The 12,953-nt window shown below is 43.4% G+C and overlaps 1 protein-coding gene across 6 annotated transcripts in view; it reads right to left on the bottom strand.

Moving 5' to 3' along the window:
• Positions 1-9,985, bottom strand: part of RPS6KA5 (ribosomal protein S6 kinase A5) — a gene marked incomplete at both ends in the record, with an annotated part of 135,749 nt that extends 125,764 nt beyond the window's left edge. For 5 of the 6 annotated variants that reach the window (XM_084240578.1, XM_084240581.1, XM_084240579.1 and 2 more), the window contains one exon: positions 9,639-9,738. In XM_084240578.1, the coding sequence (XP_084096704.1) occupies positions 9,639-9,738 (100 nt within the window). Of the gene's footprint in view, positions 1-9,638 lie in introns of all 6 variants that reach the window. The other variant, XM_084240583.1, reaches the window with a different exon arrangement.
• Between the last annotated feature and the right edge of the window lie 2,968 nt (positions 9,986-12,953).

The raw sequence follows: 12,953 nt of genomic DNA, 5'->3' as shown, positions 1-12,953 counted from the left end.
GCTATACTGTTATCAGTAACAGAAAATTAACATACCAACAGAACGGACAGCACCTTCAAACACATCTGCTCCAGCCAGAAAGTTCCATATCAATACAACACCAAATTCTGTTATCTATCTCCTAAATAAATCTCAAATATACCCACACTTCTTAATTTCTAACTGCTACTGGGTCCAAACCTGCGCTTCCTTTGAAGTTCTGTAAGAGCCTCCTGACTGGTCTCCCTTGCTACAACCTTTCCTCCCATTCTTCTCAGGCTGTTGTCATTTTTCACAGTGTAATATTCATCCCCTCACCCTTTCCCTCCTCCCCCCAGTGAAAAACCCATAAGTGGCTTCACACTCCATTTTGGACAGTGCCTGACAACCTTGTCACAACCTCCAAATGCACATGAAACAGTCCCGGCTCTTTTCAGCCTTATTACCTGTGCCTGTTTGGACATGACACTCAAGCCACAGAGGCTTTTCTTCTGTAACCCAGGTATCCCCAACCATTCCCACTTTCGGACTATCATGTCCCTTCCTTTGGCAGAAATGCTTTATCTTCCCCCACTTGTCACCCCATAACAGCCAGGGCCTCAGCTTGAGAGCATTAGTACTTCACAGGAAGCGTCTCTTACCCTCACACAAGGTGACATCTCCCTGTCAGACTCTCCCAGTATCTCCGAGTTGATCACAAATGCTCAGCAGTGCAGGTCTTTCTCTTAGATACAGCCCAGTGCGGGAAGGTGCCAAGTCTAATTTGACCTCTGCTGACACCATCCACCATCTGGTATGGTGCCAGACACACACAGGAATTCAACAAATTCTTAATGGATGAATTAAAATTGTGACTGTTGTACCCAACCTGTACATGGCAAAACTAGGCCAAAGTTCTGAGCCTATATGTGTACAGCTCCACTAGATTTGTCCTGATCTAGCCCCAATTACAGTGCTTCCTCACAAAGAAATGGCCTTAGCAGAAAGGAAAAACAGGGGCAAGTTCATGGGAAAGGGTATCTGCAAATCTGCTAAGGTTTAGTGTTCATGCCCTCTTAATGCAGTGTCATATTTGGACCTGAAGTACAATATTATCCTTACTACATATTTTAAATTGTTTTTCCTTTAGGAAAAAATTGTAATTCTACTCCAATACTGATGTGGATAGAGAACAGAGTACTTCAACTGACTGGATTTTCCATTTAATGATGGGGACATTCCACTAAAATCAAAAACTACCTGGTACAAAGGTGCCCGTTTGTGACGCCCTTCGGTGTCTCCAGAACTCACTTTAAAAGGCCTGCCTCTATTGTATCGATTTCTCTTTTGATTTTTAAAAAAAATCAGAAGTGCTACTAATTAATCAGAGATCTCACTCCTTTTCTTCTTAGGACAAATATAAAAATAGCATGAGCACCAGATGACAGATTTTATTTAAAAAACAGAACACTTTGACAGAAAGTCGAAGTTCTTACATATTGCCCACAGCAGTTATGGCTAGTTTATATATGAATTTATTTATTTAATTATATTTTCACCTAGTCTGCACCTTGGCCCAGAAAAGATTTAAGGCAAATTAAAGCATTAAAAAAAAAAGGAGAAAAATAAGAAATAATAGGGACATAAAATGGTACCAGGAAGAGGCTCAAGATGCATGTCAGACTCCAATTTTATGTGTTTTAGGCCTGGTATTTGAAGCTTTCTAGTCAACTTGATGAAAGAGGTCTGCTCAGGGAACCACTTCAGACCATTCCATGAAAGACAGAACAGCTGGCTAAAAACAGCTCTGCTAAGCTTGGGGCTAAGGACAGAAAGGACTGTCTTCTTGCAAACTCCTTTGAGAGGATAACATTCTACTTCTACAAAGATCAATGATCGATACTTGTTACCATTGTCTATGACCGCAGTTATTTAAAAGACTGCTTCAAGTGGTCATCATACTCAGTTACCTGAAAAATGATCTCTTAGCTATTCCAATCTGAAACAAGATGTCTATCTCCTATTGCTGCTGTGAAAATGAATATACACTTCATGGTTTATTTACAATGCAAATTTGTTTTTTATGGTTCTAGTGATCGAAATTTGAAACTGAGTCTTCGTAAGCTAACCTCAAGGTGACAATGGAGCTTTGTTCATTTGGACTCTCCAGAGGAACATCTTCCTCAGCTTCCCGAGGTTTACCTGCATCCCTTGGTTCATGGCCCCTTCCGGCAACAGCATCCTATCTGTTTCTCACATCACTTCTCCTATCCCCTTCTGTTTCCATCCTCACATCACCTTCTCTGACTCTGACCCTCTAGCCTGCCTAAGGACCCTTGTGATAACACAGGGTTGACCTGGATAATGTAGGGCAATTCCGCCATTTTAAGATTCTTAATCACATCTGCAAGGTCTCTTTATCATGTAAGGAAACATACAGGCTTCATGATTAGGACATGGACATCTTTTCTTTCGGAGGGGAGGAGTCATTCAGTCAACCACACAAAATTTCTTCAATTATCTGTTTGTGGATACCTAAATTCTAAACATAGTGTTAGAAAACAGCAATGAAAGGCCAAATCTACATAATAATAGTAAAGCACAATGGAGTCCTTAATCAAAAAGTTTTTTCTAATTCAAAAGTTAATCATGGAATTCTTTTAAGTACCAAGTCCACCTTCAATATTTTAAATAATGTGATATACAAGAATACTGTTTATACAATTTTTGTCAGGAACACACTGATATATAAAAAGAAGAACTACACAAAAACTTGAGTGTGAAATAAAATAACTGCAATACCAAGTACTGTACTAAAAACTGGGAACTTTACCTTTGCAGTCACAGGGGAGGGTATTTACTGAACATTAAAAAGTGAAAATGTGATAGCTCACTTATAACTTTAGGAAAGTATAAAGTCCAAAGAACTTTCTTGGCTTTTGGGGGAACAGTTATACCTGAACCCAGAAGGGCACTGCTAAAGACAAATATAATGAGGGCAAATTCTATTTTAGATTCTGTTCATCTTCACTGACAAACAAGAGGAATGTAGGAGTAATCATACCTTTGAGGTGCAGAGAGATCTAGAAATCGTTACAGGAGCTCAACGGAGAGAACTGTGACACCCCTCTCTCCCACTGCAGCTAGGGAATGACAGCTCTCAGCAGTGGATTTAACTGTGAAGCCTCAGTCAACACATGATGTTATTATGTTAGATTTTCCCTAGAGGAGTTTTCACCAATCATCAGCTTCATTTTCGTGGGAAGAATTCAATCCTGCCACCAAACCACGTGTTTTCTTGCTCTGGAGTAGAGATTAATGTCGTTGCTCATACAACATTAGACTTGCTGCCTGAGAAGGTTTTCTCCCTTAGGACTATAAATACAAAATACACTTGAGCCCCCATTGGCCAACAGCTGAAAGGTCACCTCCTTTGCTCAAATAAGTCTTTTTTCTTAATCTCTAAAATCTTTATCTCAAGGTAAAAAGTTAAGAAGGGATTTTTCTTTTAAAGTCTAGGTTGTGGGGAACTAAGTTAGGGTATATCTTACAAAACTAAGAGCACAGGTTCGCCTACTCTTCTCAAGGTGGGGAAAGTGTGAAAAAAAGGAAGAGTATATAAAAAATATACACTTAAACAATATGACGCAATATGTCTATCTATGTACATATAAGAAGGAGAATTGTGTTGTCCTTAAAATAAAGATTATTATTGAAATATTTCAAAGGTCTTAGTGGGTAATTATTACATTTCTAAAGGGTTAACTATAAATTAAATCATGATATCTAGATCATACTCAAAGAGCATCATGGAAATATTGTTTTTCAATGAGATTCAACCATGAATCCTCTGGTAAAACAGAATTTTCTTTGAAAGTATATCACCACTCCTGAATTTTCTCTATGCCAAGGTTTCTACAGAAATGCCACAGAACACCAGCTTAACATTGGTAAATACTATGCCTATAACTCTGTCCAGCACCTTTCTTTACTTTCTGGAGGAAGAAACTTGAGCTTAGAAAGAGTAATGGCACATCCCAGGTTACACACGCAGCATGTTGGGGCAGAGTTAGAAATACAGTCCACCCTGATCCCTGTTTGCCTTTATTTATTTTGGGCAGCAAATAAAACCAGATCTTTAATTGGTGGCAGAAATCAATCAAGCAAATTTCGGGATGTAAATAAATGAAAAAACAGTCTATGTCCATGGATCAGAAGAATTAATATGCAAACCTGGCAATACTCCCTGAACTGACACAGAAATTCAATGCAAAGCCTACTAGAATCCCAGCAAGCTTCTTTGCAAAGTTAAAGTAACCAAGACAGTGTGGCATAAGGAAAGGCCTAAGTATCAGCAGAATGGAACTGAGAGTCCAGAAATAAACCAAATCATCTATGGTCAACTGATTTTTAACAAGGTTGCCAAGATAATAAAACTGGGAAAGAATAGTTTTTCAACAAATGGTGCTGTGGCAAGTGGATATGTACACACAAAAGGATCAATTTCGATGACTACTTCACACCATATACAACAATCAAATCGAGCTCAAACTATCAACTCAAACCTAAATGTAGTAACTAAAACTCTTAGAAGGAAACAGCAACATAAATCTTAGTGATCTTGGATTAGTCAATGATTTTTTTAGATTAAACACCAAAAGTAGAAGCAGCAAAAGAAAAAAAATAAATTGGGCTTAATCAAAATTAAAAACCTCTGTGTTCTAAGGGTACCACACAAAAAAGTAAAAGACAACCCACTTAATGGAGAAAACATCTGCACACCACAAATCTGATAAGGACTTCTACTTCAATATAAAAAGAACTCGCACATTTCAATAAGACAAAAATCAGTCTGAACAGACATTTCTCCAAAGATACACAAAAGGCCAAAAAGCACATGAAAAGACACTCAAGGGCAATAGTCATTAAGAAAATGCTAATCAAAACCACAATGAAACCCCCCTTCTCATTCTCTAGGTTGATTACTACCAAAAAGGCAGACAATAACAAGTGCAGATGAGGATGTGAAGAAACAGCAGCTCTTGCACTTTGCTAGAGGGAGTGTAAAGGGCTGCAGTCACTTTGGGAAGCTTACAAAGTTAAATACAGACTTACCATGTGATCCAGAAATGAAAACATTTCTGGCACACACAAAAATTTGTCCACAAATGTGCACAACAGTGTTATTCACAATAGCCAAAGGTGGAAACAACCCAAATGTCAATCAACTCATGAAGACATATAGCAAAACATGGCATATCTGTACAATGGAACACTATCTGTCAAACACACAGAGTGCTAATACATGCTAAACCATGAATGAAGCCTGGAAACACTCTGCTCAGTAAAAGATACTTATCATCAAAGACCACCTACTATAAAATTCCATTATATGAAATTCCATAATTGGCAAGAAAGTAGAATTAATGGTGCCTAAGGCTGGGAATGTGGAGTGACTGATATAAATGGGTAAGACATTTCTTTTTAGGGTGATGGAAATGTTCTAAAATTGGACTGTGGTGATGGCTGTATAACTATAAATATACTTAACTTCAGAGAATTGCACACTAAAAAAAAAGTGGATCTTATGGTAGGTAAATATATTTTGATAAAGTTGATCAACAAAAAAGATGTTGTGGTTTCCACCTGGTCCTTTCTCTTAGATCACTCGTTCTAGGAGAAGCCAGCTGTTATGTCAAGAGGACATTCAAGAATGTATGGAGACATGGCGCAGCAGACCTGCCTGTCTCGCCCACTGCTCCCCTCAGCATTGTATTTTGGTCCATCTGCCTGTTCTGCTTCCCGCTCTGTCTCTGGTGAATCCTCTTACCATGCCTCTGACCTGCACGCCAGTTCTTGTGTAAAAATAAATAAATCTTAAAAAAATTTTTTTTAAAAAAGAATGTATGGAGAATGTCCACTTGGCAAGAAACTGCAGCATCCTCCCAACAACAGAGTGAGCTATCGTGGAAGGCAAAGCTCCAGCCCCAGACCTGTCTTCAGGTGACTGCAGTCCTAGCCAACATCTTGACTACGAGCCCATGAAAGACTCTAAGGTTCTGAAATCATGAAGCTAGGCAACTCCTGAATTCTGATTCACAGAAATCATGTTGCCTCAAACCACAAAGATGATTTGTTACACAGCAATAGATAATGAATACCTGTTCCTCGAGGTTTTTCCCAGCTGTTCGGTTCTCTTCTAATGATGGATATCTGAGGAAATGTCTTCCCATCAATGTTTCCTCTACTAAGAGTTTAGCTTGAACCCCATCCATATGTTTACCGCAGCAGCTGTCATGTTAACAGAACATAATCCCATTGTCTGGCCTGAGGTGAAGGACCCGAAAGCACTTGACTAAAGCTAGATGAATATGGTCCTTCCCAGAGATTTTTATAAATGCGCCTAAGAAAAAGGTATTGTCTCTCCGGTACCTGAAAACAACATACAAAACTTGGGGTCTGTCAGCAACCTTATTCTTTCCCATGCAGGAGAAGTTGGACAGCAATGGAAAAGGAAGCCATCACACAGAGACAAGCAAAGAATCAAGATGGAGAGACTACAGACCATGAAAGTCTCTGGAGTTCCTGATGCAACCCTGTTCTTCTAATGAGGAAACCACATCTGTTTTACAGTCCCAGTATCTAACACAGCACCTAGTATAAAAGAGGTAATGAGATAATCATTGAGTAAATGAATGGATAATAAAACCCAATACGCTTCCAATAATACCCTCTATTTATTGCTGCTGTTCAAGTTAGATTTCATTAATTGAAGTTAGCAGTTCTAACCTCTTCTTCTTTGCTAGGTTTTACTCTGTACATTTCTCTGTTATACTTATCACAATACATCCTAAATATGAATTTACAAGACGACCTCCTCTACTATCAGAGAGCTAACCACATTCTCAATCACTTATGGTATCAGTTCCATCTAGCTTACAAAAGAGAAAATGCTCAAAAAATGCACATTAACTGATCTAATCAATCCTTTAGTCTTTAGTCATCATTCTTTGGTTTCTATAGTAGTCACTGTCATCAATTTATCAACAATCTAACATCTACAAGATCCAAAGAATACCATGAATAGTTAAACTTGATTTGAAAAACTTACTCAACAAATATTTGAGTACTGACCAAATGCCGGGGGCTGAAATGGATAAAGGACATGGCCTCTGCCCTCAAGGACCTTACAATCCAGTCCAGACAAGTAAATCAATCATTACAGTACTGTGTTAAATGTCTTGAAGAGTTATGCACAGGCTGCTGAGCAGCAGAAGGGACTATGGGGAGTTTAGACTCTACTTCAGAAGGTAAAACATACATAGAAAAACTGATACCCTGGCAATGTGGCATGAGCTAAGCACCAAATAAGCAATCTGTCTTCCAAATTACACTGGATTAATACACACACTTTAGATACTGTTAGGATTTTCAGAATTACATTCAACCAACATTTTCTGAGAGATTATTATGAGCCAAGCAAACTGCTTAGTACCTTTCCAACAGTGTCTCATTTAATTCTCAAATTTTGCAGAGAGGGAAGTAGGTCTGAAGGAGTGCTGTAATTTGTTTAAGTTGAAGCAGAGATGGGATTCCTCCCATTCCAGGTCTGGATTGGTGTGCTACATGGTCTGCACAACCAGAACTATTTCTATGCCCTCACATATGACTTTCATTGCCTGTTAATTCATCTACAGTAGACAATTCTGTGCTGGGCACAAATGGGATATTACCAGCTACTGACTTGATACAACTACATACTTGTCCACATTTTGAGAAGCAAGGGACCCCATCAGATCAAATGACATTGATGCCTATAATAGCATCATGTGCTGACAGGAGCGCAGTTGGCTGAAGATGAGCAAATCTTTCAAGTTATATTTTAACAGTGCTTTTGACCACTATATCCGGTCAGTTGTTCCAATGTTTGGCAATAAATCAAAATGACTGCTCCTTTCCTTTGACAGTTAGCAGTACTAATGAATTCTGGATAATCTCACCATCCATGAGAAAAATTTCTAAAATGCAAACTTGAAGCTGATGATTCACACAGTTAGTAGAGATGGGGAAATAAAGCAATACTCATTGTTTTCTACAAAACTAGTATTGTTTGCAAAACCGAGAAACCGAGCAGTTGGTTGACTACAAATAACAAGTAGGTTGCTCCTTGGTCATTTAGCAAAAAGCTGTTTGTTTGCTGCACCAGGGTCAGCAGCTGAGGAGCATATGACTTCAAAAGCCTTAGCTTTGCTATACAGCAAGATCCTACATATAAGTCAATGAAGTGTTATGTAAGATAAGAAGAGAGACTCAGAATCCCCATACCAGAAAGCATCTGACACGGAACCTGGCACAAATCACATACTAGTACTGAATTTACCAGCCCTTTGAAAACATCAACAGTCCACTAAAATAGAGAAAAATCAAAACAACTGAATCCACGCAGGTTATGTGAGGAACTCAAAAAGATTATGGAGTAACTGGCTCAAGATACATAACAAATCCACAACAATCCCCTCCCCCCCACCAAACACTTAAAAATGTTGAATAAGCATGAATTTGACATCCCTCTTAAATGAAGACATCACACTGGCCCTCGGGAGAATGCTAACCAGCAATCTCCTTAGAAATAAAAACTACAAGAATGGTTGACAGCTCTAACTTCACAATCTCAAAACCTGCCCCATAAGCTCTGTGTCTGCATAATAAAAGACTAGCCCAATGATGCAAAGAAGCTGTATCAAAAACCTTAAATGCTCGCAAGAACCCTTAACAGTACTAACAACTCACAATCTGTGCAGACGTGAAACGTCTCTCTAACACTAGGCTGGCTCGACAAACCCAAACCCACTGTGCTGATAAGCCAAACAAGCCTTTTCCAAAATAAACCACCGGGGCCCACACAACGAAGGAAGTAACTGAAGTAGTAAGCTTGGGCCAACTCTAGTGATCGCAGAACGTGAGGTGGCAAACGCTCGAGCCCGCTGTCAGCCGCAGTACCCAGCGCTCTAAATTTACAGAGCCGTCCTCTCAGCAGACCTCTGAAGGAAACCCAAGGCCAAGTATAGTATTTCATGCTAATTGCACTCGGTCTCCGGAGCCCGCGATCCCGCCTATCTCATCAGAGACCGGACGCAGGAAAAGCTAGGGCGACAATCACCCTCGATCTTTCCCGTGCACCCCCAGCACCTCAGGGCATGGCCCCACAACACCCCACCGGACCCCGTCCAGGGAAGCAGAGGGGCGGACAGGCGAGTCACGCTCCCAACACAGCGTCCTTCACCCCGCGCGGAGGAAGGCGCCCGCGCGCCCGCCCGCGCCGGGATGCAGTGACCGCCGAGTCACCTGCGGCCGCGGCCGGGGGCATCCTCAGGGACCCGCGCCGGGATGCAGTGACCCCGAGTCACCTGCGGCCGCGGCCGGGGGCATCCTCAGGGACCCGCGCCGGCCCTCGGCTGCCGGCGGCTGCGGGGGCCCTTTCGAGCTCCGGGAAACTTTCGGCCCGCCAACCCCGGGGCGCCCCACTCGGGGGACCCCCGGCGCGCGCCCGGCCAGCGAGGCCCCACCCCGGGACCGCCCCCCGCGCCCCCCGCCCGGCCCGCGCCCCCCGCCCGCGCGGGCCCCCGCGGCCTGGGCGCGCCCCCGCGCCGGGCCGGCCGGCAGAGGGCGGGGTCGCTCACCCGTCCGCAGCTCGTGCTTGACAGTGAGGAGCCGCTCCCCGCCGGCCCCGCCGGCCCCGCCGCTGCCCGCCGCGCCTTCGCCGCCGCCGTCCTCCTCCATCTTCTTCCAGCTCTCAGCCCGCGGGTCCGACGAGGGGACTCGGGAGCTCGCGGCCGGCCGGCCCCTCGCCGCTCCTGCCGCGGCCCCGCGAGCCGGGGTGCGGCGGCTCCAGAACTCGGACGCCGGGGCGCGTCTCTTTCCCGCTCTGGCCGCCAGGCTCGCTCCTCCGCCTCCTCCCCTCGGCGGGCACCGCTAGTACCGCGCAACCAAACCGCCCCCTGCTCGGCCGCCTCCTGCTGCGAGCCGCTCCGCCCACCGCCGGCAGGTGGAGCCGCCGGCGGGCCGCCCGCGCTGATTGGGCGGGGGGCGGGCGCCTCCGCCAGCGCCGGGCCCCATTGGGCCTCCCGCGCGGACGCTGCCAGAGCCGCCCCGCCCCGCGGCGCGAAGAGCCGTTGCCTGGCAGGGAGGCGGGAGAGGGAGGAGCGCGACCAATGCGGTGGGCGAGACTCAGGTCTCCGCCCCGCCCATTTCCCCTGCTGCGCACGCGCCAGCCGTACCTTTCCCTCCCCTGACCTCCCAGAACGGTCACACCCCTTATTCTCTGCTTCTATCTGTTAGTAAACAGTGTCTAGTAGTCAGGAGGCGCTCGGGGTCTGTGATTGGCTATTGCTGAGAGAGGCGGGGGACTGATTGGAACATTTGGTCCGCCAATCACTGTGGACAGAGGCGGGGCTTGGAGGAAAGCACTTCTCACACACGTGTTTGCCCACGTACCTGACAAACAGGCAGACAGCAGTCACAGGTGTGTGAGCAGGTGGCAGACCCCGTATCTTACAAAGGTGTTACTCGCCCGAGTGAGCCCTGAACAAGTGAGATGGAGTTTGCGATTAAATGCAGATCGTTTTTAGACATTACATAAATCACAATCCTAGCTCCCAGTGCAGAAATGTGCAATGGATAGATATTAACATTTTGTACGAGACGCATCCTAGGCACGTAGGCATCCTAGGAGATTAATAAAATAGAATGCAATTCTGCCCCTAAGCAGCTTTCAAGATACCATGAGAAAGATATACACAGGAAACTATAAAGCAGAGTTTGAAATAAAACAGTCGTACTGTCATTAGAGAATCGCACAGATGGCAATAATTATTCTCAGCAGAGGAGCTGGAGATGGCTTTTAGGGCAAGGAAGCATTTGATATCACCCGCTTAAAGGATGATAAGCTGGAAATAGCAGCAGCAGACATTTCACACAGAGATAGTAATTGTGAGCACAGGTCTGCAACTGGACAAGGCAAGTGTGGGTTAAGTTATTGATATGGTTAGGTGGAAGTATGATATAAGAGAGACAGCTAAAGAGATAAGGAATGGTAAGATAGTGGAGAACATTGCCTGCCATGCTAAACAGTGCGGGTTTTATTCAGGACAGTTGTGGAAACTTGAAAGAGTAGTTCAAAGCTGTTCTCTTCTAAGTTAGCTTTAGTTATAGTGAGAAGGATAGACCCAAGGGAGGAGAAGAAAAATAGGGCAATAATAATGTTGAAAGGATGGAATTTATGGGGGCCTGATTTCTGGCAGTGGGCATGAGAACAGGAAAAGGAGGGGATTAAAGAAGTGCCCTTGGACATAATTCACATGGTAGTGACCTTTTAAACCAAACATGGATTAGATCAGAGACCAGAAAACTTTTCTGTAAGGGGCCAAAATGCAAGTATTTCAGGCTGTACAGGCCGTGTGCTCTCTTCCACAACTAGTCACCTCTGCTGTTGTAATGGGAAAGCAGCCACAGGCAATAAGTAAAAGCATGGATGTGGCTGTGTTCCCATAAAACTTTATTTATGGGATTTGAGATTTAAATGACACATAATTTCATGTATCATGATGTATTCCTCCTCTTTTAGTACTTTTTCAATCATTTGAAAATATAAAAGCCATAATTCACTTGTGAGCCATATAGTGACAGGCAGCTAGCCAGGCTGCAATTTGCAGACTTCTGGATTTAGCTGCCAAGGAAGAGAAAGCAGAGAAGCCTTGGAAGCCCTTGCAGGCTTTCCTCAGCTCCCTGGGCTTACCTTCCTGGGACATTTATCTCCCTAAACCATGACTGCCTACTAACGTGTCTTCCTCCTCCCAAAGCAGTGTGCTGCTGGGAGCCAGGGAAGAATACTGTGTAATTGTCCGCTTGTTCACTCAACTTTTACATATAATATACCAAGTACTGGTATGGATACTATAAATATAGTGGGAGCAAAACAGATCCAAGATGCTATAAATATAGTGAGAGCAAACAGATCCACTATAGGGAGCCTATAGTGTAGAAATGGAAATAAATATAAAATAATCACATAAGGAAATGTAACCTTTCCACTGTGATCAAGCTATACAGGAAAATTTTAGGATGCTACAGTAGAGTATATCAGGAGTCCACGTTTAGATTGGAGGAGATGGAAGGCCTCTTATAGAAGCACTATTTAAGCTGAGTCATTAAAGATGAGTAGATTTTAACCAGGATGTGGTAGAGACTGGTTTGATATTCACCAATCTTGTTTCCTCTTCCTGGATACACAGAAAGACTATTTTCCCACCCTTTTTTGCAGTTAAGTTAGGGTCACGTGACTGTGATTTGACCAGTAGGTTGTGGGCAGATATAGCTGCCATTTCCAGGCCCAAAAATCCCGTGCAGATTTTTTCTTTCCACAGAAACCACAAAGGCCACATGTTGAATATGGAGATGCCACAATTCTGGGGAGCCATGAAGCCCTGAGTCAACCTGACCTATGTGAGATTGTGAAGTGAGGGGGAATAAATAATCTTTTTAGGTGTAAGTGACTAAGATGTTGGGGTTGCTTGCTACCAATGCATTATCTAGCCTGCTCTGACTACTTCACAGGTGAATCGACACCAAAGTGACTAGCAAGAACCACTAGGTAAGTGGAAGAGGTTGTTGGGACCATTTCATGAGAAAGAGGATTAAAGAAGAAGCACCTATCAGGGAGACTATCAAGAGTTTAATTTGGAGTTACCCAGTGCCAATATTTAGTAGCCATGTGGATATAGGAGTCTGGAGATCTGGGTAAAGATAGACATTTAAGAATTATTGGAAAAAATGGTATTTGAGGCCAGAGGTATGAATAAGATAGCCTGGGACAGAATATGCAGAAGGAAGAGAAAAAGATCCCAGGACTGAAGTTTCTGCAATTTCACCATTGAGAAGTTGAAATGAGAAAGTGGAACCAAGAGTGTAGGAGGAAAAATTGGAGACTTAAGTATCTT

This window comes from Talpa europaea (genome assembly GCF_964194135.1).
Source record: "Talpa europaea genome assembly, chromosome: 8".
Lineage (NCBI taxonomy): Eukaryota > Metazoa > Chordata > Mammalia > Eulipotyphla > Talpidae > Talpa > Talpa europaea.
This window is presented reverse-complemented; position numbering and strand designations above follow the sequence as displayed.